The sequence below is a fragment of the Cricetulus griseus genome, chromosome 4, assembly GCF_003668045.3.
Source record: "Cricetulus griseus strain 17A/GY chromosome 4, alternate assembly CriGri-PICRH-1.0, whole genome shotgun sequence".
NCBI classification, from domain to species: domain Eukaryota; kingdom Metazoa; phylum Chordata; class Mammalia; order Rodentia; family Cricetidae; genus Cricetulus; species Cricetulus griseus.
This window is the reverse complement of record NC_048597.1, coordinates 42,180,214-42,206,284: the sequence shown is the minus strand read 5'-3', so window position 1 is coordinate 42,206,284 and position 26,071 is coordinate 42,180,214. Positions and strand designations below refer to the sequence as shown.

At 40.2% G+C, this 26,071-nt stretch overlaps 2 protein-coding genes across 4 annotated transcripts; both read left to right on the top strand.

Moving 5' to 3' along the window:
* Positions 1 to 335: 335 nt before the first annotated feature.
* Positions 336 to 1,655, top strand: LOC100758932 (resistin-like alpha). Its single transcript, XM_035444111.1, has 3 exons — positions 336 to 459; positions 910 to 990; positions 1,525 to 1,655. Exons 1-3 carry the CDS (start codon positions 336 to 338, stop codon positions 1,653 to 1,655), a joined length of 336 nt encoding a protein of 111 aa, XP_035300002.1.
* A 9,120-nt stretch (positions 1,656 to 10,775) lies between these two features.
* Positions 10,776 to 24,824, top strand: LOC100756330 (resistin-like gamma). Of its 3 annotated transcripts, none has more exons than XM_035444345.1 (3): positions 10,776 to 11,022; positions 24,057 to 24,137; positions 24,697 to 24,824. In XM_035444345.1, exons 1-3 carry the CDS (start codon positions 10,899 to 10,901, stop codon positions 24,822 to 24,824), a joined length of 333 nt encoding a protein of 110 aa, XP_035300236.1. In that variant the 5' UTR covers positions 10,776 to 10,898. The 3 variants fall into 3 exon arrangements, with proteins under 3 accessions (XP_035300236.1, XP_035300235.1, XP_035300237.1); XM_035444344.1 differs by lacking the exons at positions 24,057 to 24,137; positions 24,697 to 24,824 and adding exons at positions 11,481 to 11,561; positions 12,086 to 12,213; XM_035444346.1 differs by lacking the exon at positions 10,776 to 11,022 and adding an exon at positions 23,461 to 23,593.
* The last annotated feature ends 1,247 nt before the right edge of the window (positions 24,825 to 26,071 follow it).

Below are 26,071 nucleotides of genomic sequence, written 5' to 3'. Positions count from 1 at the left end.
GAAATATAGGAAGTATTTACATGGCAGGGGTAGAGGGTTGTGTGTTTTCTAAATTATGGGTAGCCAGGTTGGTAAACCCGCAGGGTTTAAAAGCATCCTTGCTTGGTCAGACCTTGGAAAGCTTTCTGACTTTTGTGAGTGAATCTGCTCTGTGGGAACCTTCTTTGCTTCAGCAAACAACTAGAACATTGCAGCATGGTTGCTTTGTTCTTCCCTCCCTACTCTCTACAGAGTATAACTGCTTCCTCCTATCCCTCACAGCTGGCTATTCCAGAGCTCAATGCTCTCATCTTCTTTGGCTTTTTCTCCAGCCACAAGACACTGACTTTCAAAAGATGAAGACTACAACTTGTTCCCTTCTCATCATCATCTCCCTTCTTCAACTGATGGCCCCAGTGAATATGGAGGAGACCTTAGACTCTGTCATGAAGAAGCTCAAGGAAGCTCTCAGTCGTCTAGGTAACTGATGGGGTGGGGGAACACTATGCTTAATCAATGTTTAATCTCCTATTCCTAAATTATAATTACATCTCTACTCCATTCAAAGACTCAGACTTTATTTAATCAACCACAATTCAGGACTTCCTTTATCCTTTTTTGAACTCATAGTTAAATACCCCATTTTCTTTGATAGTCAATAGGCCTAAGAGGGTGGCACCTGTAATTTATGAACACATTTTGAAAAGGAGTAATATAAAACTTTAAGTTAGTCCATTTTAATTTTCACTGCCATTGTATGTGGTAAGTGCAAGTATTATTTTGACTTCACATATGAAGACATTAAGTCTTAAAAACTTAAGTCATTAGCCTCCTCATAGAAACAGCGATATCTCCAAGATATAGGATGACTAAGAAAGGGAGCTGTGAGAACAAGAGATTATGGAAATACCCCTATTCTCTTACCTGCAGAGCATCCTCCCTCCCCTGTGACTAAGAGTCTCTCCTGCACTAGTATTAAAGCCTCGGGTGCACTGGCTTCCTGTCCACCTGGTGAGTAACTCATAAGGGGAATTTGTGAGTAAGAAGCACTGTGATTCTGTGCGCCCCCACCCCACCACCCTCTATCTTCCAATACACCAGACTTTGACTGCCATAGATCACAACCATAGACCCAGGTACATAGATATCCCTTCCTGATTTTCAGTTACCTTAAGGATGCTACTGAAGGACTCTGGGTTTCTGTTTGTTGTCATTTCTTCCTTCATTCCCATATATGACAGTCTACTTGGACTTCAATTATGTGGTCATGAATATGGCCATCTTATCTTTTCATTCCTGCCCCCTTGTATTTGGAGAAGAAGAACCAGCACAAAAGTGTATTTACCACCAATTGAAAGACAGTGATTTTCCAAGTTTTTTCATTTAAATGATTTTTTTTCAAGAAGATAGCTCCTTAAATTGATTTAGTTCTATGCCCCCACAAAACCTACATATTTGAATGAGCTTCCTAGTGAGAAGAGTTGGGGATGCTCTATCTCTTATGGTCCTAGGTCTCTGATATCTTTATCTCACACAACCATGCAGGGATGATTGCTACTGGTTGTTCTTGTGGCTTTGCTTGTGGATCTTGGAATGTCCAGAATGAAAACATTTGCCACTGCCTGTGCCCAATCATAGACTGGACTGTTGCCCGCTGCTGCCAGCTGAGGAAATGAGGAAGCTGAGAATCAAGTTTTGGAATGATTATTCTAACGAAACTGTGATCCCACCCAGGAAATCTGACTCACTGTCCTTGTGATGAATTCATATTACACAGTAATTCTGCTTTTTAAGCAATAAAGACAGATTTGCACTCATCTATGTTTATATCTTCAATGTAATTAACCCTAGCTTGTGGTGCCTGTTGCAAGAAAACATTTTTAGTATCTCAATGGTTACATCTCACTGTATTTGAGATAGGTGATCAAGAAAATGTAAAAGAATGGGAACATCCACTTCTTCTATTACCCCATTTAATAAAAAGTATAAGTATATCGGATGGCATGAAATACAGAGTAGTGGAATAGCATGGTTTCATGGGATTATACACTTGCAGCAGTGAGATCTGGAAGACTGCAAAGTGTGGGGAGACGGGGGAAATTTAAAAGAACGATGCTCTAACTTTTCAGCCTGTGTGTGTCCTCCTTCAAATTCAACTTCCTGTGATGGCTTTAAGATGACTTCTTTCCCAATCATATATCTCACGTATGTCAAAAGAACACCACAGGCCCCACCTGTCACCGAGAATTACAAAACTGCATCTTACTGGGACATTAGAAATTTATGGAATTCCAAAGCAAAAAAAAAATTAAAATAGTGATAACAACACTGAGAAAGTAGGCAAGTGATTTGTGTATTAAGTGTTCTGTAAAGTTGGAGGGTTCCAATTTTGAGCGTATACAGGAAGATATAATCCATTTGTCAACTTCAGACTACCAAAATAACTTTAAGTAATAAATAGTAGTATATTATTGATAACTTAAAAAAATTAAAATAAATTAACTACAACAATAAAAATGCCTCTTTCCATTGTCTTAATTATGGAAGTAGGTTTCCCAAAGCTAAAAATCATGAAGAACTTACTTGTCATATCTAAAACTCATATAAAACAGCCAGAAATGCCACTGTATCCTAGTAACTCAAGTGTTAATGAAGCAGAGATGGGCATATTCCTTGGATTTATTGCCTAGCTAGAGTAACTGAATTGGCAAGTTTCAAGCAAAGGGAGAGAACAAGGTGGATAGAACCTGAGGACAATTCTAAGAATTGACTTCCAGTCTGTCAACATTCGTACAGGTATACCGACAGGCAGGCAGGCAGGCAGGCAGGCAGGCAGGCAGGCAGGCAGCAGGCAGGCAGGCAGGCAGGCAGGCAGGCACGCACGCACGCACGCACACACACACACACACACACACACACACAGAAGAACAGGGAGGAGAGAGCAAGGAAGGGATGGGGAAAGAGACAGAGAGAGAGAGAGAGAGAGAGAGAGAGAGAGAGAGACAGAGACAGAGACAGAGACAGAGAGACAGAGACAGAGAGAGATGAAGATTATCGGCCAGAATGCCAGAATGCAAATGTAAAATGAGCATTTTTCTTCAGGTAAGTTAAGTTCTTGGAGAGGAGCTCCAGATGGAACAGTTTTCCTTGAATGAACTAATAACACAGGGGCGTGATTTATGGATATTTATGTTTTATATTGTGATATTAATACTAATATGATATCTCAGGGATAAATAATGAAGGAACAGATAGAGGTGAATAATGATGTGTTTGTATATCAAGTTGACATGGGACAATTGTCCTGGTTGGGGTTTTGTCAACTGATACAAGCTAGAGATATACTTTGGAGGAGCTGTGCCTCTCCCTTTGAATGGGGATACCTTACCACTTAAATTTACCTTACTTAAGCTCTGTGAAGGCCAAACTCTCAGGCCACATTTGCATTGACATTAGAACTGTTTTTTCTACCCCAGGATCTGCTCAGTTCCTAATTTCTTGTATTGAACTCCTGGTCAAGTGGCAGGTTTAGAACTTGACATGAAATTTAAAAAATAAACAAATAAAAGTCTTTCCAGAAGCTGGCGTTGTCCTCACCCAGCGGTTTTTCTATATTTTGAACAACTTGCTGCCCAAACCTCACATCATAGCACGAGGCTTCCAGGCCATACTTCACAAAGAGTCAGGCTCCATGTCAGCCAACAGTGCCATCCCCACAAATGATCTGGTCCTTTCTAGGTTTGCTTAGATATAACCTATCCATTATTGATGAAATAGTGGGGTGAATGAGAACTGAGAAAGTGAACAAAAATTGTAGCTGCTGGGAATAGGGAATGGAAACATAAGGAGCCTTGTGCCAAACTTGATTTCAACAGGGCATGCTGGGACCACATCCCAGAAGTCTCAGTTCACATCAGGCAGCTTCAGTGTGAAATGGTTGTTCGAGGTGTCCTTTATTTATACCTGAAATCCAAACCTCAGAGTGAAAGAAAAAGAAAAGAAAAGCAGAAGTCTTGAGAGTAGTACAAGCTCCTAGACACCAATTGTCTGGGCACAATACCCAAGCTGGTGCAAGTGAAAGTGGACAATGGCCACTCTGTTAAATAACACTGCCTTCAAGCTTCATGCTCAGCTCTTTACTAGGTTTCTTCACATGGGAAAGACAGAATAATAATGATGGAGTCCAGCTGTAGAGGAATATGTCAGTGTGTGTAGCACCCAGGATGAGTATGTTTTGAGATGTACACTAAAAACAAAAGCATTGTCAGAATTCATTTTCTTAAGTCTGCAGGTTCCTGTGTAGATATAATAATACCAATTACCTAGCAGAAAAGGATGTCACCATCCATCACCACACACCTGCTGTAGAAACAACCCTGTTTAGGAGAAAACAACCTAAGAAGCTGCATGTGAACAGCCTTTATGGTCTTGTGCAGTCTTGAATCTGAAAATGACACCACTTTGTTGTTTTATTTTTACAAAACAAAAAATTTGCATAAATTTTGTTTCTTGAAAATCATCCATTTTCATGCATCAGAGAAAATCAAACTCAGGAAAGGTACTATGAAGTAAATGTATCAAAACACCACATTGATTCCTTCAGTGTGGCTCCACATACTAATTAAGTGGCCAGCCAAGCACACGACTATTCAACAGTATACAGCAAATTTATTTACTGGGTCCATTTGTGGTGATGTTCTAATCATTATTTCTCCTTTCCCTTCTCAAATTTGTTTTTCTAGAAAGACATTTCAATCATTCAGAAGTAATTATGTATATTTGAAATATATGTATCCTATTTGTATTTTCTTATAATTCCAGAGCACAAATTTTTTGTTTCATGCTCTATATGATTTTCCCCTTTTATGGTCAATGCTCAAAGGAAACAAGAAACGTACTAACTGAAATGGATAAAGCACATTTTGGAAGCCACTTCTTGTATTTCATTCAGGCCCAGAGAAGTTAGACAGCTTCATATAAAGGAGAATGCAGGGGAATGGAAAGACCTTGATTCTAGTACCAGTTCCCGATCTACAAGATGCTCATCTGTCACTTTAGGTAAGCACAATGTTCACCTCAGTCTTGTGTTATCTTTTGAGTGATGCCACCAAATTAGATCAGGTCTAAGGAATTTTCAAGCTCTAATGCTCTGAGATGTTGAAGCCAGGTTGACTTTTGAAACACATAGATGCCCTTAGGATACTGCAAACAGAAGTTAATGCCCATTCTTGTGAGAGTTTGGAATGTCATGATGGCAGTAGAAGCATGAAAACTAAAGGCTGGACTCCTGAGTAAGGAGGGGAGAACAGGCTTTACTTGGAATTGGATTAGAGGTTATTTATATTATATTATATTATATTATATTATATATATGAGGACTATGTTCATTCTTCCTATGTCCAGAAAATTGAGTGACCATTAATTCAATGTGTATGCATTAAGTTGTTTGAAACTTCCAATCTGTCATAATGCTGAGGCTATGGCAAGGTTATTACTTGCTGTTCTTTGTCATATTTATAGTGATAGGATGAAGAACATGTTAAATGTGTTTTATAATTTCTCTTTCTTTTATACACATAAAAGAATATTACATTTCACATATTTAATTGAGAGACTTGGTACCCCAAAGAGTCTCAACCTTAGCAAACCTGCAGCTATAATTTCCAATCGGCTGCACAGTCAGGATCCAGGCCCCGAATCAGTGGGAAATGACTGTCCCCAACCTTGGCCCTAGTTACAAGAAAAACCTTAAACATCCCCTCGTGGGAAAAGGGCCAGTTAGAGACAAGACTTACAAATTGTAGATGCCCTTCTACTGAGATAAGATAAAAACTAAGTAGCTGTGTAATGCCACCAGAATGTTGTAACTTCCTTCAACCCCCAAATAGCCAATAAACTCAGATCAGATACCTCTAACCTGAGTTTAGCCCATCCCAAGCCTGAAACCATGCAGCTCTGAATTTTCCCTGACCCCTTTGCCTTCCTCTGTAAAAGCTTCTACCAGTTGTCGCTCAGGGTCTTTCCTGCTCTTCTGCAGCATCAGACTGACTGAGAGGCCTGAGCTAACGCTTAAGACTCTTAGCTTTTGCCCTGGATCTGGTCTTTTTCAGTCTCTTAAGGGTCAGGACTTTGGGTGCAACATACTACCTATGCTCTTATACATAATCTTCCAAGTTGCATTTGCTCATGCATTATGGACAATCTCTATGGTTAAGTATTGGGCCACTAAGTCACAGCAACAATCGCTTTTTCTCAGGGGCTTCACAAGGAAGCATGAGTTTCTGTGATACAACATTCATTAAAAAAGGAATCTCCTTCTCTAAGCACCAGTATTTAAAAGACAGTTTGAGAGATGTACGACATCCATTGGACAAAAGAATAGCAACAGCTTCCTTATTAGGGCCTATGATCTTTCCCAGCTGCAGGTTTTTGTCCTATTTACAGGGAAAGATATAAAAAATACGAACTCTCCCCTATGGTATTGACTGAACCCACCATAGTGAGCCACTATTGCTCAAGCAACAACCTGACTGGCATTTAGCACTGTAGCAAGTAGGATTCATAGCCTAATGGGACTATTCATGACAACTTTTCCCCAGTGCCTATGTAGCAATTTCAAACACTAGTAGTAGGGAGAGATCTTCCATCTCAACCTAAACTTTATTTCTTTATGCCCTGTAACCAGAACTTGTGGAGTCTTCAGCAAAGGCTAGTATCATCTTGTTCTTCCTTGCAAAAAAACAGTAATGGCGATAATCTTTGTGGTGATGGGAGCTCAGAGGCCTCGATGACCAATAACTTATTGGCATGTTTCTCACAGTTGGAATATTTAATATCATATGGAAGTGTCCTTTTGACCCAATATATGACACCTTTCATCTATTGCTTTAATAAGCTATATATGTTTTTAAAATTAACCCATGCCTAACAGGGTTGTAAGGCAGGTGGAAGTGCTGTTTTTCTTGGTTTTCTCAGTCAATTTCTGTATACCATTGTTTATGAAATGATGACTACAGCCAATGTTTTGTGGTTGTCTATACGTGTAACTGAGCTAAATAGGAACTTTGATTATGGATTCACATGTAATTCACTTGAATGGAAATATTTATATTATGGCTGTAGCAGTGCCTACATAGGTGATGGTATATTTGATTTCCTTGCTAGAAGACATAGGCCTTACAGAATGTATCTGTCAATTCCTCATGAGACAAATCAGCTTATGTGTGTGTCCCATACACTATTGTCATTCCCACTTGGGTAATAAGATACACAGCTGTTTGTCATGCCTTTTGAGGTTGTTAGTTTATTCAAAAGCTACTTGATTCTTTTTAGACCAATCCAAAATAACACCCTTCTGTATTCCAAATTAGACAAAGGATGGGATACTTGGGCAAAATGGAAATCTTCCAATATTCCAGGTGCTCCAGTATACCTATGGCTCCTTTAAATTTACAGGCACAGGATACTGCAGGAATTTAAAAAAATAACTTGTTCAGGTATCATGCATGTCTAACAGAACCATAATATTCCCAAGAATTTTATACCTGTGTCTGTCCCTTGTACCTTGTATGGATTCATCTTTTACTCTTGTTTTAGGTACATGAAACATTTTAGATTTTATTTAATCTGAAAAAAACTCAGAGATTAGCATCTATTTTTTTAAAATAGAGAGTTGTTACCAGGACACAGCAAGGACCCAGGAAAACATCCCATGGCAAAGAATTTAACTGTGAAGGTAACCTTGGGGACTGTAACTGTCTGCTGTTGACCTTTCCAGGTAAATGTAAGTTGTTTATGATGTCCAGGAATTGCTAAAAAAATTCATTAGCAAGATGTAATACAGCCTGCAAAGAACCCAGTACTCAATAGAATTGACTTCCTTCCACTGAGGAAACTCAAAGAGACCTCCAGGCATTTCCCCATCTCCAAAGGCTTGATGGGGACATTTCAAATTAGTTGAGCCCATGGACAAGTGGGAACAGAACTCCACATGCTTGGCTGTAACACACTCAGGGTCTGGTAGACTACTGACCTGACCTATATCTCTGGCAATTTCCATCATCTGTCCTTTGGGCATTCCTGGTATAGGTGAGAGTCCCTAATTAGCTGGATAGTTCTATTACCAGCACACCTCATTGTACAAAATTCTCTAGGGGAATTATTGCTCACCCCTAGGACAAGCTTGTTGGTTCTTTTTACTTGTTCTATCCTCAGATTAATCCACCTATTTCCCCAAGTGCTTTGAGGGACGCTCATGAATGAATTTAATTTTGGGTTCAAAACCCACCCAAATCTAAGTAACTGTGCTTAATAACAGACCCACAAATCTATAATTTGGCAAGAGGCCTCCAGTTGCCATCTACAATCATCAATCATGGGCATCCTTGGCCACCCACTCAGAAAAGCAGCTTAGAGTGATTTCCATACATTGGCATCCACCTTCCCCTGCAGGGTGTGTTGGGGAGGACTTGTACCCCTCCTTCCCAGTTTTCACTACTTTTAACCCTTGCTTGGGCTTTAAAGTCTTTCAAAAAGCCACAAGCACAACATTTGGCCTTTTATCAGTTTCCCCCTAGGGATTTATGATTTTTTGGGGGTGACCTGAACAGACTCATCATTTGCTTTTTACTTTCATCTCCTCCTGAACGGTTTAAACCATGTTTATAAACCCAGTTTGTTTGTAGGTCTTGAATCATGTAGGTATGATAGAGCCTTTCCAAATTCTCATGGATCTCATCCCAACAAGGGACATATACAATGCAATTAATGCCCTGTAATAGTCTTCTGGTTCTTTACAAATCAACTTTCTTTTGAGTTTAGTGGTTTTTAATTCTGTAGTGAACATAGTCCTATTTTACCTGGCGAACTAAGAATTGACCATCACTTCTGTAGCCCTTAATGTGTTTATTTATTTATCTAATTTTTCTTTACTACCTTTTACTACTTTTCCTATAGATTCAAGAATTTGAATACCATTATCGTTAACACAAACCTAACATATACTTTCTCTCTCTTCCATTTCTGCCAGCTGTAAGAATTGGGCAAGGTCATCCAGCAGCTGGTGGAAGTTGAAGCAGACACCCACATCTAAACTTTGAACTGAACTGGAATCCAGTTGCAGAGAGGAAGGACTGATGAGCAAAGGAGTTCAAACCAGGATGGTGAAACCCACAGAAACTGCTGACATGAACAAAGGAAAGCACTTGCTCCCCAGACTGATAGCTGGGAAACCAACATGGGACTGATCCAGACCCCATGAATGTGAGTGTCAGTGAAGAGACCTTGGAAATCTATGGGACCTCTTGTAGTGGATCAGTACTTATCCCTAGCATAAGAATGGACTTTGGGAGCCCATCCCACAAGGACGGATACTCCCTGAGCCTCCCTGAGACACAAGGGGGTTGGCCTTGGCCCTATCCCAAAGAGTAAGTCAGACTTTGAAGACCACCCCCACGGAAGGCCTCACCCTCCCTTGGGAGTAGAAAGGGTATGGAATAGGTAGGGTGTTAGTTGGGGGGCAGGGGAGGAGGGGAGGGAAAGGGACCTGGGATTGACATGTAAAATAATTTTCTTTCTAATTAAAATAAAAATGAATCAATGAAAAAAAAGAACTGGGCAAGCCGATTTCTCCATGTTATTCTCTTGTACCCCCAAATTTACCCCCAAACCAGAGGCTAATGCAGAACATAATAGCCATATATTACTTTCCCTTTGTAATTTTCCCTTACACAAGAAAATTCCCACTGACTAGCCATCTTGATAGTGGATTACACAAAGCAGTGGTTTGGCCACCTCACTACAGCTTGTCAATACTCTTTGCTTACTTGTTACTCTCAAGGATCATAAAATTTACTACAAATCTTTAGCCTACCTCATAGCACCTCTGAATTCACACAGCAGATCCCACTTATTGAACAGGCATATTACTCTATAATACTTAGAGGAAAACAGTTCCACTTGGATTTCTCCTATAGACACCTTACCCAGACTTTCCCTCTGGGAAGAAAACTCAGCCGTGATTGCATGTTTTATCACCCACAGCAAAGCCCCTTCTGACTGCTGATGAAGCAAGAGGTATGCTTACACCATGTGGGAAAAGATCTCAGCACTCACTGTAGAGACACACCGCCACTCTCTCCTGACAGCTTTGGTTCTCTCTTGTCCCTATTGTGGTGCCAAGTGTGTTGTGTGAGACTACTTTTTAGGATACAGAGCATACTCAGTCTCTCTCTGTGTCTCTGTCTCTGTCTCTGTCTCTCTCGAGTGCCTGCATGCGTGTATTAATTTCAGTGGCTGGGACAACTTGAATGCAGCTCAATCACTGAAAAGCTCATACCAGAATGTGTTGTAATTCTCTGATTTGCATCTATAGAGTTTTCTCCAAGGTTGTCCAGGAACCTCCAGGACCAAGAGTCACCACTTGGCAGTTCAATTGGTCATTAAACATTTGATTGCTTCTCCCATAACTTTGGATGGGGGGATGAATCTTGTAAGTTTTAGATTTTCCAGACAAGTGAAGAAGGTTTACTTGCCCAGTATCACAAAATTCACCACTTATACTTTAGCAAAGTGTTTTAACTCACGTAAAATTGTTATACATGACACCCAGGTTGTCAATCATACTGAAAGCTTTTACATCACTGGGGTGAGCTTGTATATATTAAGGGTGGCCAGTCAGCAATCCACAGTGTGCTAAAGCATCTCAGCTGGTCAGGACCGGGAACATTTCCTGAGTTTCTGGTGAGTCAGTCAGCTCTGGAGGAACCCTCTCTGCTTCTCTAAATGGCCAATGCAGTTACAGGCTGCTCCCTCCTTATTCTTTCCAGAATATTTCTTTCCCTCACAGCCATGCCAGAGCTCAGTGAACTCATCTTTTTACCTTTTTTTCTTCCAGCTCTAGGATACTGACTTTTGACAGGATGAAGACAACAATTTGCTCTCTTCTCATCATCATCTCGCTTCTTCAACTGATGGTCCCAGTGAATACTGAGGAGACCCTAGACTCTGTAATGAAGAGCCTCAAGGAACTTCTCAGCTATCACGGTATGAGTTGAAGAAGCCTTAACCTAATCCTTGCTCATGCTGACTGTTCATAAAACCTAAAATCCCTGGTATTGAATTCTATAATCTCTGCCTCTGTTTAGTCCACTTCATCCCTGCCTTCCTGACTAGGGCTTTCTTCAGTACTCTACCCTTTTGGAACTCTTAGACAAGAGCTCAGTGTTCTTGATGAGGATGAAAAGGAGGCTAGGTCCTGTGATTGTGAACACATTATGAAACAGCTGTAATATTAGTTAGTTCACTGAATTTTCAATCCACTTTATGAGGGAAATATTTTTTACTTTTTACTACTTACTCTTCACGAATGAAGAAACTAAAACATAAAAGTTAGTGAGCAGACTACTTATGGAAACAGTGAAGCACCCAAAATAGAAGAGGACTTAAAAGGGAATTGTGAGAAAGAACATGGGCAATATCACTTTCTTTTTCCTTTTACTCAGATGGCCGTCGCTCCACTATGACTAAAACTCTTTCCTGCACTAGTGTCAAGGCTATGGGCACCCTATCCTCCTGTCCTTCTGGTGAGTAATTCTTCAAAGATAATTTGTGAATAATTGTTCTTGTGTCCACACTGTCAATTTCCTAATATCAGCTTCTCCTAACTCAGGTTTGTATTGCCATAGAACTGTGTCATAGTCCCAGGTGCCTAGACATACCTTCCTGGTCTTCAGTTATCTTTAGGATGCTACTGAAGGACTCTGGGTTTGTTCTTCCAGTCACTTCTTGCTTCACACCCACATATGATGGTCTACCTGAACTTAAATTATGTGGTCATGAATATGGCCCTCTTTTCTTTCCCATTCTCTTCTCTTGTAGTGATAGAAGAAGAGCCAGCACAGAGGTGAATTTGCCATAAATGAAAGACACTGAAACTCCAAGTCTTTTATATGATTTTTTTTCTTGAGGATAACTCTCAAAATTCATTTAGTTTCATGTCCCACAAAATGTAGATATAAGCATGAGCTTCCTAGGAAGAACAGTTATGGATAATCCATCTCTTATGGTAGAAGGTGTCTGATGTCTTTATCTCACACAACCCATGCAGGGATGACTGTTACTGGTTGTTCTTGTGGCTTTGCTTGTGGATCTTGGAATGTCCAGAATGAAAACGTTTGCCACTGCCTGTGCCCAGTCATAGACTGGACTGTTGCCCGCTGCTGCAAACTGGCCTGAGAATGAGGACCTGAAAATCCAGTTTTGAAATGATGAGTATAAAGAAATTGTCATCCCACCCAGGAAATCTGATTCATTGTCCTTGTGATGAATTCATATTATACAGTAATTCTGCCTTTTAAGCAATAAAGACAGATTTACACTCATCTATGTTTATGTCTTCAATGTTATTAACCCTTGTAGTGCCTGTTGCAAGAAAACATTTTTAGTATCTGAATGGCTACATCTCACTGTATTTGAAATGGGTGATGAAGAAATACAGGAAAAGAAGGGGAACAATTGATCTCCCCATTCAATTCTCCTAGTCCCCCATTTTATTAAAAAGTATAAGTATATTGGATGGCAATAAATACAAAGAAGTGGAATAGCACTTTTGTGGGCACTGACCCCTGCAGCAGTGAGATGTGGAGGACTGCCAAGTGTGGGCAGACAGGGGAGATTGAAGATAACCACATGCTAACTTTTCAGCATGTGTGTGTGTGCACCCCTTCCAATTCAACTTCCTATGACGGCTTTAAGGTGACTTCTTTCCCAATCACCTGCCTCACACATGTCAAAATAACACCATGTTCCTCACCTGTCACTGAGAATGATAATACTGCATCTTACTGGGGCATTAGAAATTTACAGAATTCCAAAACAAAAAGTAATTTAAAATATTGATGACAACGTTAAGAAAGTAAGCAAGTATTTGTGTATTAAGTGTTCTGTAAATTTGGAGGCTTCCAATTTTGAGCCTTCACAGGAGGATATAATTCTTGTGTCAACTTTAGACTGCCAACCTAATTTTAAGTAATAAATAGCAATGTGGTTGTTGATAATTTAAAAGAAATTAAATACCCAGAACAACTACAATAAAAAATCATCTCTTTCCACCTTCTTATTTATGGCAGTAGGTTTATCGAAGCTAAAAACCACCAAGAACACACCTTTTATATTTAAACCCCCATAAAACATGCAGACACACTAGTTATGCTCGTAATCCAAGTGTTGAGGGTCGTAGATGAGCAGATTCCTTGAACTTACTTTCTAGCCATAATAACTGAATTGGTAAGCTTAAGTCATATGGGAGAACAAGTTGGACAGAACCTGAGGACAACTCAAGTTTACTTCTGTCCTGCTCACATATGTAGAGGTACACACACACACACACACACACACACACAGAGAGAGAGAGAGAGAGAGAGAGAGAGAGAGAGAGAGAGAGAGAGAGAGACACACACACACACACAGAGAGAGAGAGAGGGGGGGGAGGAAAATAGGGGATTAAGGTCCAGAATGCAAATGTGGGATGAACATTTTCCTCCAAGGTAAGTTAAGTTCTTCGGGAGGAACTCCATATGGAACAGCTTCCCTTGCAGGAGCGAAGGACACATGAGATGCTTTAAAATAATTTATGTTTCATATCATGGTATTAATATTAATATGAGATCCTTAGGGATAAATAATAAAGGAACAGTTAGAGGTGAATAATGATGTGTTCATATGTCAAGATGACTTGGGGCAATGGTCCTGGTTGGGCTTTGTCAATAGACACAAGCTACAGATATTTCAGGTGGAACTGTGGCTTTCCCTTTGAATGGTGATTCCTTACTGCTTAAATGATAATGTATTCAACTTACTTAAACCCTGTGCAGTCCAAGCTCTTTGGCCACATTTGAATTGAAATTAGATTTTTTTTTTTTTTACCTCAGAGTCTGCTCAATTATTAATTTCTTGTATTGAACTCCTGGTCTAGTAGCAGGCTTAGCGCTTGACAATGAAATTTAAAAATAAATAAATAAATAAATAAATAAATAAATACAATCTTTCCAAAAGCAAGCATTGTAATCGCCTACCAGTTTTTCTGTATTTTGAACAACTTGTTGCTCAGTCCTCAAATCCTAGTACTAGGATTCCAGGCCATGCTTCACCAAGAAGTCAGGCTCCATGCCAAAAAGCAGTGACATCCCACCCCCACCCCCAATGATCTGGGTCCTTTCTAGGTTTGCTTAAATATAACCTATAAACTACTGATGAAATAGTGGTGTGAACGAGAACTGAGAAAGTGACCAAAAATTGTAGCTGCCAGGAATAGGGAACTGAGACATTATGAAGCCTTGTGCCAAACTTGATGTCAACAGTGAATGCTGGGATGATATCCCATGTGTCTCAGTTCACATCATCCAGCTTCCTTAAGAAATGGTTGTTTAAGTGGGCACATTTCAGGCCCATCTTCCAGTGCCCTGCTTGGAGCCTCCTGAGGCCTAGGGTCTTCATATAGGGAAATTATCCTGGTAGACCAGGCCATCCAGAGTCTGTGGAAGTCATGGTGCTAATCCTGCCTCCATGGGAAGAAGAAAGCCATAGAGTATTGGACCTGCTTGCACCCACTGGAAGAGAATCTTGGACCCGTACCCACCAGGAGAGGGAGAGACCCCACTGGCACCCATTGGAAGGAGGGGTGGGAAGACGACAGTATAAGACCACAGTCAACAGCAGAAAGATCAACATGACCCAACCAGAGTCTAGGGACTGCACACCAGCAAGACCTGGACATCCCAACACAGATGAAGCAGAATAAAATGACCCTAAATCAACTTTATGAAGATGATAGAGACCCTCAAAGAGGAAATGAGAAAACCCCTTAAAGAAATGGAAGAAAAAAACAAAAACAAAATTCAACAAATGGAGGAAAAGACAAAACAAAAATTGCAAGAAATAAACAAACCTCTTAAGAAAACCTGGAAAGTCAAGAAAAAAGCAACCAAACAAGTGAAGGAAACCATTCAAACAGTGCAAGGCTTGAAATCTGAAATAAAGACAATAAAACAAAACAGTCTAAGGAAATGCTGGAAATAGAAAAGCTGGGTAAATGATCAGGAACTACAGATGTAAGCATAAATGACACAATACAAGAGATGAAGAGAGAATCTCAGGTGTTGAAGATACACTAGAAAAATAGATTCATCGGCCAAAGAAAATCTTAAGTCCAACAAATCCCTAACACAAAATATCCAGGAAATATGGGACACCGTGAAAAGGTCAAACTTAAGAATAATAGGTGTAGAAGAAGGTGAAGAAACCCACCTAAAGGGTGCAGAAAACATATTCAATAAAATCATAGAAGAAAACTTTACCAACCTAAAGAAAGACATGCCAATAATAGTACAAGCTTACAGAACACCAAATAGAGTGGACCACCAAAAAAGTCCCCTCACCACATAATAATCAAAACACCAAACATACAGAACAAAGAAAGAATATTAAGAGCAGCAAAGGAAAAAGTTCAAGTAACATATAAAGGCAAATCTGTCAGAATTACACCAGACTTCTCAATGGAAACTCTGAAAGCCAGAAGGTCTTGGATAGATGTTCTACAAATACTAAGAGACCACTGATGCCAGCCCAGAATCCAATATCCAGCAAAGCTTTCAATCACTATAGATGGAGAAAACAAGATATTCCATGGCAAAACCAGATTTAAGCAATGCTTATCCACTAATCCAGCCCTACTGAAAGTTCTGGAAGGAAAACCCCAACCCAAGGAAGTTAACTACACTCACAAAAACATAGGCAATATATAACCCCACTTTACCAACAGCCAAAAGGAAAAAAGGGGGGTGAATCCACACATAATCCCAACAACAACAACAAATCCAAACAAACAAAAATAACCAATCAATGGTCATTAACATCCCTCACTAATAATTTTCTTAGCTTGCCTATAAAAAGACGCAGGCTAACAGAATCTATACGAAGACAGAATCCATCCTTCTGCTGCATACATGAAACACACTTCAACTTCAAAGACAGAGGTTACCATAGAGTTGAGGGTTGGGAAAGATTTTCCAATCAAACAGACCCAAGAAACAAGCTGGTGTAGCAATCCTAATGTCTAACAAATTAGACTTCAAACTAAAATCCATCAAAAGAGATGAAGAAGGGCATTTCATATTCATCACAGGAAAAATCCATCAAGATTAAGTCTCAATTCTGAATATCTATGCCCCTAGTACAAAGGCATTCACATTCTTAAAAGAAATATTACTAAAACTCAAATCATACATAAAACTTCATACATACATAAAACTCCCACTATAGAGTGGGAGACTTCAACATCCCACTCTCACCACTAGATAGGACCACCAGACAGAAACTTAACAAAGAAACAAAGGAACAAATAGAAGTTATGGCCCAATTGGATTTATCAGACATCTATAGAACATTCCATCTAAATACAGAAGAATATACCATCTTCACAGAGCCACATGAAACCTTCTCTAAAATTGACAACATACTTGGCAACACAGCAAACCTCAACAGATACAAAAACATTGGAATAACCCTCTGTATCGATGCTTTCAAGTTAGGATTCAATAACCACACAAATTGCAGAAACCCTACAAACTCATGGAAATTGATCAAAACCCAGTTGCACCAATTCTGGGTCAAGGAAAAAATAAGAAAGAAATTAAAGATTTCCTAAAACTCAGTGAGAATGAAAACAGAACCTACCCAAACTTATGGGACACTCTGAAAGCAATACTAAGAAGAAAGTTCATAGCACTAAATGCCCACATGAAGAAACTGGAGAACAGTCACACTTGAGAATTAATAGCACAGTTGAAAGCTCTAGAACAAAAAGAAGCAAACTCACCCTATGAGGAGTAGACACATAGCAGCATTGTAATATCCAGAACCTGAAAGCAACCTAGATGCCCCTCAACTGAAGAATGGGTAAAGAAAATGTGGTACATTTATACAATGGAATACTACTCAGTGGGAAAAAAAACAATGAAATCTTGAAATTCGAAGGCAAATGGATGGGACTAGAAGAAACCATCCTGAGTGAGGCAATCCAGTCACAAAAAAAGACAAACACGCTATGCATTCATTCATAAATGGATTTTAGACATAGAGCAAAGGATTACCAGCCTACAATCCATACCGTGAGAGGAGCTAGGAAACAAGGAGTCCCTAAGAGGTCCCCTGGAGTAGGAGAAAGGAACAAGATCTCCTGAGCAACTTGGGAGCAAGGGGAGTGGAGGGGGGAGAGGGAGTTAGGAAAAAAGAGAAGGGGAGAAGAGGAGGGGGAGCAAGACATGAGGCACCAGGAAGACTGAGTCAGGGGAAGAATAGAGGAGAGAAAGAAAAGAGACATCTTAATAGAGGGAGCCATTATAGGTTTAAAGAGAAATCTGGCACCAGGGAAATGTCCAGAGATCTACAAGGACAACCCCAATTAAGAATCTAAGCAATAGAGGAGAGGCTATCTTAAATGCCTTTCTCCTATAATGAGATTGACGGCTACCTTATATGCATCCTACAGCCTTCATCCAGTAGCTTATGGAAACAGAAGCAGAGGCCCACAGCTAAGCACTGAGTCGAATTTCTGGAATCCAACTGTAGAGAGTGAGGAGTGATGAGCAAAGGGGTCAAGACCAGGCTGGGGAAACCCACAGAAACAGCTAACCTGAACAAGGGGATGTTCATGGACCCCAGATTGACAGCTTGGAAACCAGCATAGGATGGAACCAGGCCCCCCAAATGTGGGTGTCAGTTAGGAGGCCCGGGCAGTCTATGGGGCCTCTGGTAATGGAACAGCATTTATACCTAGTGTATGAAGGGACATTGGGAGCCCATTCCCCATAGAGGGATACTCTCTCAGCCTAGACACATGGGGAGGGCCTAGGCCCTGCCCCAATGATGTGACAGACTTAGATGATCCCCCTTAGAAGGTCTCACCCTTTCTATGGAGCAGAAGAGGGATGTGATGGGGATCAGTGGGGAGCATGGGAGAATGGAAGGGAGAGAGAACTGTGATTCGTATATTAAATAAGATTGTTTCTAAGTTGAATTACAAAAAAGGAAAAAAAAGAACTGGTTGTTCTAGGTGTCCTTTATTTTGTACCTAAAATTCTAAACCTCAGAGAGAAAAGAAAAGCAGAAATCTCGAGAGTACAGCCAGCTCCTAGACACTAATGTCAGGGCACAATATCCAGGTTGGTGCACCTGAGACTAGATAATGGCGATTCTGTTTGGTAACACTGCCATAAAACTTTGTGTCTAGCTCCTTTCTAGGGTCTAGCATGGAAATAGACAGAATAATAATTTATGGAGTCTGACTGCAGAGGAATATGAGCATTTGTCACAATTCATTTTCTTAACTCCTGCAGGTTTTCGATTAGCTATATAATAAATAACAATTAACTAGCAGGGCAGATGGGAGTCAACATACATCACCATATACCTGCTTTAGAAACAACTTTGTTTAGGACAACAAAACCTTTGAAGCTGACCGTGAGTAGTAGCCTTCGTGGTCTCAAGCAGCCCAACACCTAAAAATAGACCACTTTGCTGTTTTCTTTTTATAAAATAAAAAATTTTGTTTCATACTTTGTATGAATTTCCTCTTTCATGGTCAATGCCCAAATGAAATAGCCCCAGAGAAGTTAGACAGCTTCATACACAGGAGAATGCAGTGGAATGGAAAGACCTTGGTTCTAGCAGCAGCTCCCAATCTACAAGATGCTCATCTGTCACCTTAGGGAAACTCAATGTGAACCTCAGTCTTAGCTTAGTTATCATTTGAGTGGTGGTGTCAAATTAGATCAGGTCCAAGGACTTCTCAAGGTCTAATGCTCTGAGATGTTGATGCCAGGCTGACATTTGAAACACAGAGATACCCTTAGGATACTGCAAGCAGAAGTTAATGCCCATTCTGGTGGGAGTTAGGATTGCCATGATGTCAGCAGAAGCATGAAATCTGAAGGCTGGCCTCCTGATGTAAGGAGGGGAGCAAGGCTTTATTTGGAATTGGACTAGAGGTCATTTATGTTAAATTATGACAAGGACCAGGTACACTCTTTCCAAGGAAACTGAGTGACCATTGATTCAATGTGTATGTATTAATTTGTTTGTAACTTCAAATTTTTCATACGGTTGGGGCTATAGCATGGGCATTACTTACTATTTGCTGTCATGTTTATAGTGATAGGATGAAGAACATATTAAATGTGTTTTACAATTTCTCTTTCTTGTATATTACATTTCACATATTGAATAACTATTCCTTTTATACAACCTCCCAAATTGTATTTGCTCATGTATTATGGCCTGTGGCTATGGTTAAATATTGGGCCACTAAGCCACAGCAGCAATCACTTGTTCTCAGGAGCTTCACATTGAGGTAAGTGTTTCTGTGATACAGCATCCATTAAAAAAAGGAATTTTATTCTCTCTGCACTAGTATTTAAAAGACAGTGTGAGAGATGTTTGATATCCATCGGACAGAAGAATAGCAACAGCTATTCTTATTGGGGCCTATGATCTTCCCAGCTATTGGTTTTTGTCCTCGCTTACAAGGAAAGTTATGAAAGATATGAACCCTCCCTGTGGTTACTATTGCTCATGCAACATTCTGCCTGGCATTCAGTACTCGAGCAAGCAGGATCCATAGTCTAGTGGAATTATCCATGACAACTTTGCCCCAGCAGCCTGTGTAACAATTTTCCACACTAGCAGTGCAGAGACAGCTTCCATCTCAGCCTAAGCTTTATTTCTTTATGCCCTGAACCAAAGCTTGTGGAGTTGACAGCAAAGGATCCTTCCATCTTGTTCTTCCTTGAAAACAACAGCAATGATGATACTCTTTGTGGTGAGGAGGGCTCAGAGGCCTCTATGACCAATAACTTATAGGCATGTTTCTCACAGCTGGGCTATTTAATAACATATGGAAGTGTCCTTTTGACCCAATATATGATACCTTATTTAGTCAAGTCCTTTAGCTATTGTTTTAATAATCCATATATTTTTTTAACTAACCCATGCCCAGCAGGGTTGTAAGGCAGATGAAATTACTGTTTTTCTTGCTTGTCACAGTCAATTTCTGTATACCACTATTTATGAAATGATTACACCAGCCAAATTTTTGTGGGTGTCCAAACATGGAACTGAGCTGGATGAGATCTTTGATTATGGATTTACCTGTTATCCACTTGAAAGGAAATATTTAGATTATGGCCATAGTAGTCCTCATAGGTGAGAGTATATTTGATTTCCTTGCTGGAAGGCATAAGACTTACAGTCTATCTGCTACCTCCTCATGGGACAAACCAGCTTATGCTTGTGTCCAATACACTATTGTCATTTCTACTGGGTTAACAGGATACACAGTTATTTCTCATGCCTTTTGTGATTCTTAGTTCTTTCAAACTTCTTGATTCTTTTCAGATGAATCTCAAATCACACACATCTGCATTCCAAGTCACACAAAGGATGGGCTATTTGAGCTAAATGGAAAATTTCCAATATCCCAAGTGCTCCAGTATACCTGTGGCTCTTTTACATTTACAGGCACAGGACACTACAAGATTTTAAAAAATAATTTTTTCAGGTATCTGTCATTAGTGTCTTACAGGATCATAATATTCCCCAAAATTTTACAACTGTGTCTGGCTCATGTTCCTTGTGTGGATTCATCTTCTACTTTTGTTTTTCTATGGGTACATAAAAGGTTTTAGATTTTTGTTTAATCTGAAAATCACTCAAGAGTTTAACATCATGCTTTTTTATATATATACAGGATTGTTACCAGGACACAGCAAGAACCCAGGACACCATTCCATAGCAAAGAATGTAACTTTGAATGTAACCTTGGGAACTATGACTGTCCACTGTTGACTTTTCTAGGTAAATGAAAATTGTTCCTGATGTCCAGTAGGTAAGGAAATGCTAAAATAAATTCATTAGCAACATCTAATACAGCCTGAAAAGATCCCACTACTTAATAGTATTGTTCAGATTCCTTACACTGAGGAAACTCAATAGACCATGAAGTATTTCCCCATCACAAAAGACTTGATGGGGACACTTCAAATTAGTTGAGCCTAGTGAGAACAAAACCTCACCTGCCTGGCTGTAACACACCCAGGGGCTGGTAGACTACTGATCTGACCTACAGCTCTGGCAATTTCCACCATCTGTCCCTCCAGCATGCTTGGCATCAGTTGATCCCCTCTGGCTAGCAGGACAATTCTAACCCCAACACACGTTTTTGTACAGTTTTCACTAGATGGATTATTGTTCACCCCTAGGACAAGCTTGGTTATTTTTATTTGTTCTGTTTTATCCCCATATGCACCCCTAGAGCTTTGGGGCTCTGTCATGAATTAATGTAATTTTGCGTTCAATATCCACCCAAATACAAGTAAACTGTGCTTAATAGCAGACCCACGAATCCATAATTTGGCAAGAGGCCTCCAGTTGCCATCTACAGCCTTCAGTTGCTTGCAACTTTGGCCCCCCAGTTAGAGGAACAGCTTAGTGGTTTCCATCCAATGGCATTGCCTTCCCCTGCAGGGTTGTGGTGGGGACAACTTGTACCCCTCCCTCCAGCTTTCACTACATTTAGCCCTTGCTTGGGCTTTAAAGCCTTTCAAAAAGCCACAAGCACAGTATTTGTCTTTTATCAGTTTTCCCCCTAGGGATTTATTTATTTATTTATTTATTTATTTATTTATTTATTTATTTATTTATTTGTGACATGAACAGAATTCATCATTTACTTTTTACTTTCCTCATCTCCTCCTGAATAATTTAACATGTTAATAAACTCAGTTTATTCGTAGATCTAGGATCACATAGGTCTGATATTGCCTTTCCAAATTCTCATGGACCCCATCCCAATGGACATATAAAATGACATTAATGCCCTATGATAGTCTTCTGTTTCCTGACAAATTATTTTTTGAGTTTAGTGTGTTTTTAATTCCCCATGAACACAGTCCTATTTTGCCTGGTGAACTAGGAATTGACCATCACTTCTGTAACCCTTAATGTGTTTCTTTATTTATCTAATTTTTTTTACTACCTTTTACTACTTTTCCCTTGGATTTCAAGTGTTTGGATACCATTAAGGGATGGTTAGCACAAACCTAACGTGTACGCTCTTTCTCTTCCATCCTGCCAGCAGTAAGAACTGGGTAAGCCCATTTCTCCATGTCATTCACTTTTTATCAAATTTGCCCCCAAACCAGGGGCTAATGCAGAACATAATAGCCTTATATTACTTTCCCTGTGTAATTTCTGCCTTACACTAGAAAATTCCCACTGATTAGCCATCTTGACAGTAGATGTACTTTTTATTTCACATAGCAGTGGTTTGGCAACCTCACTACAGCTTGTCAGTACTCTTCCCTTACTTGTTATTCTCAAGCACCTCTGAATTCACACAACACACTCCACTTATTGAGCAAGTATATTACTCTATAATACTTAGAGGAAAACAGCCACACTTGGATTTTTTCTACAGACACCTTACCCAGACTTTCCCCGTGGAAAGAAAACTCACCCTTGCTTGCATGTCTCATCACCCACAGCAAAGCCCCTCCCTACTGCTGATGAAGCAAGAGGTATGCTTACACCATGTGGGAAAAGGTCTCGGCACTCACTGTAGAGACACACAGCCACTCTCTCCTGACAGCTTTGGTTCTCTCTTGTCCCTATTATGTTATGTAAGACTTTGTAAGATACTGAACATTCTCTCTCTCTCTCTCTCTCTCTCTCTCTCTCTCTCTCTCTCTCTCTCTCTCTCTCTGTGTGTGTGTGTGTGTGTGTGTGTGTGTGTGTTAATTTCTGCTGTTGGGACAACTTGAATGCAGCTCCATCACTGAAAAGCTCACACCAGAATGTGTTGCAATTCTTTGACACTTCATCTAAAGAGCTCTCCAAGGTTTTCCAGGAATACCAAGAGTCACCATCTGGCAATTCAGCTGGTCAGAGTCAACAGCTGAATGTTTCTTCCATAACTTTGGGTTGTGGGTGAATCTTGTAGGTTTCAGCTTTCCCAAACAAGTAAAGAGTGCTTACTTCCTCAGTCTCATGAACCTTACCTCTTTGACTTAAGCCAAGTGTCTTAATTCACAGGAAATTGCTATACAAAACATCCGGGCTGTCAAAATGTACTGAAAAGTGTTTACCCTATTGGGGTGAGCTTGTATATATTAAGGGTGGCCAGTCGGTAATCCACAGTGTGTTAAAGCATCTCAGCTGGTCAGGACCTGGTAGTACTCTTGAGCTTCTGGTGAGTCAGTCAGCTCTGGAGGAACCTTATCTGCTTCTCCAAATGGCCAACACAGTTACAGGCTGGGTACTACTTCTGTTCCCTCCCTACTCTCTCCAGAATATTTCTTTCCCTACAGCCATGCCAGAGCTCAGTGATCTCATCTTTTTTTTCAATTTTCTTCCAGTCCCAGGACACTGACTTTCAACAGGATGAAGACTGCAACTTGTTGCCTTCTTATCTTTATCTGCCTTCTCCAGCTGATGGTTCCAATGAATACTGTGAACTTAGACTCTCTGCTGGAGGAAAAAATCAAGGAATTTATCGGCTGTGGAGGTATGAGATGAGGAGAAGAAGCCTAATCCTTGCTCACGCTTACCATTCATAAAACCTAAAATACCAGGTTTTGCACTCTAAGTAATCTCTGACTCTGTTTAGTCCACTTCATCCCTGCCTTCCTGACCAGGGCTTTTTTCAGTACTCTACTCCTTAGAACTTTTATACAAGAACTTGGTGTTCTTGATGAGGATGAAGAAAAGGAGGATAGGACCTGTGATTGTAAACACATTAAGAAACAGGTGTAGTATGAAATTTTTAGTTAGTTCATTTAATTTTCACAGCCACTGTATGAGGTAAGTATTCTTCACCTTTTACTATTTATTCTTCACAAATGAAGAAAGTAGATCTTAAAAGTTAGTGACTATACTACTTATGGAAACAGTGACATGCCCAAGATAGAAGACGACTAAAAGGGAGTTGTGAGAAACATGGGCAATATCATTTTTCTCCTCTTATTCAGATGGCTGTCCCTCCACTGTGACTAAAACTCTCTCCTGCACTAGTATCAAGGCCTCAGGCAGACTAGCTTCCTGTCCTCCTGGTGAGTAACCCCTCAAGGAGAATTTGTGAATAATTTTCCTTGTGACGACCCCCATCATTTCCCTAATACCACCTTCTCCTAACTCAAGTTTGTATTGCCATGGAGCTGAGACATAGTCACAGATACCTAGAAATCCCATCCTAGTTTTCAGTTACCTTAAGGATGCTACTGAGTGACTTTTGGGTTCTGCTCTTCCTGTCACTTCTTCCTTCATGTCCATCATGCCACACTTTCTTGTTCCTTAATTGTGTGGTCACGAACAATTTATTTCATAATCTTCTTTCATTTCATAATCTATTCTTTATATTGGTGGGCAGAGGGTCAGAACATGGGTGAAATTGCCATTTCCTGAAAGACATTGAAACCCCACCTTCCAAGTCCTTCAATTTAAGTACTTTTGCATTTCATTTGATTGAAGAGAATTCTAAAATTAGAATAGATTTATGCCATGCAAAGCCTATAACTACCCCTGCCCCTCCTATGAAGAAAGGACAGTTAGGGACCTTCCATCTTTTGCAGTCTAAAGGCTCTGATGTATGTTTCTCACATGACTATGCAGGGATGGCCGTCACTGGTTGTGCTTGTGGCTATGGTTGTGGATCATGGGATATCCAGAATGGAAATACTTGCCACTGTCAGTGCTCAGTCATGGACTGGGCCACTGCCCGCTGCTGCCAACTGGCTTGAGAATGAGGAGGCTGAGAACCCAGTTTGGAAATGATGACTATAATGAAACCGCAATCTGAACTTGGCAACCTGGCTCATGTTCCCTTGATGAATTCATATTACCCAGTAACCCTGCTTCTTGAAAAATAAAAGCAATTTTTACCTGTCTATATTATGTCTTTAATGTTATTACTCCTAACTTGGGAAATCTCTTGGCACAAAACATTTTCAGTACCTCAGATTACATCTCAGTATGGTGTGTGAGTTGTTAGGAAAGATATGGGAAACAGACTGATTCTCCACTTCTCCTGTTTCCCCATTATTTAACACAAAGTATTGAGTACACTGTTTTGCATGAAATATAGCAAAATGAGTACCATGCTCTTAATGGAGCTCACCAGCAAGAACACAAACTCCAACCCATGTGCAGGAAACTTTGCAAGGAGTAGGCAGGCAAGAGGAAACTGAAAGCAATTACTTTCAAACCTTTTAGCACACACATGTACTCTTTCTTACTCCAGTACTGAAGAGGATATTCATCAAGGTGACTTTCTTCCCTGTTGCCCTTCTTTTGGATAACATAATAAAGTTACATCTCTCCCATGTCACTGAGTCTTACTACACTTTAGTTTCCTGGGTGTAAAAGCTTACAGAATTCTGGGTTAAAAAATACAGAATTCCAAAAAGAAAATAAGTGTAAGTAAGTAACCCAAGGACATGGATGTGACAGTGGTTTAAGTTGATGGACTTGAATTTTTGGCATTCATGGTCCTGAATAAGACTATAATTCAGTTACAATGCTAGATTACCAAAAGTGATTTTTCTTTTTTATTCTTCTCTCATATATCACATCCTGACCACAGTCTCCCCTACCTCCTCCTCTCCTCTCAGCAACCCCTCCCTCTCCCCTCCCCCAGATCTACTCCTTGTTCGTTTCCCTTCAGAAAAGGGCAGGCTTCCTAGGGATATCAACCCAACAAAGTACACCAAGTTACAATGAGACCAGGCACATGCCCTCATATTGATGAGGCAACCCAGTAGGAGGAAAAGGGTCCCAAGAGCAGGCAAAAGAGCAGGAGAGAGCCCTCACTTTCACAAGAACACCAAGCTGCACAACCTTAACGTATATGCAGAGGACTCAGGTCACAGCCATGCAGGTACAGTCTTGTAATCCCCTATACGCCCCTCTTAGTTGATACTGTGGGTATTCTTGTGGTGTCCTTGACCTCTATATCTCCTTCCTCCCCTTCTTCTTCAGGGTTAACTGA

Coding starts and splice junctions, on each gene's coding strand:
- LOC100758932 (XM_035444111.1), top strand. CDS start 336: ATGAAGACTACAACTTGTTCCCTTCTCATCATCATCTCCCTTCTTCAA. Junction 460..909: donor GGAAGCTCTCAGTCGTCTAG/GTAACTGATGGG, acceptor TCTTACCTGCAG/AGCATCCTCCCTCCCCTGTG. Junction 991..1,524: donor ACTGGCTTCCTGTCCACCTG/GTGAGTAACTCA, acceptor ACAACCATGCAG/GGATGATTGCTACTGGTTGT.
- LOC100756330 (XM_035444345.1), top strand. CDS start 10,899: ATGAAGACAACAATTTGCTCTCTTCTCATCATCATCTCGCTTCTTCAA. Junction 11,023..24,056: donor GGAACTTCTCAGCTATCACG/GTATGAGTTGAA, acceptor CCTCTTATTCAG/ATGGCTGTCCCTCCACTGTG. Junction 24,138..24,696: donor ACTAGCTTCCTGTCCTCCTG/GTGAGTAACCCC, acceptor ATGACTATGCAG/GGATGGCCGTCACTGGTTGT.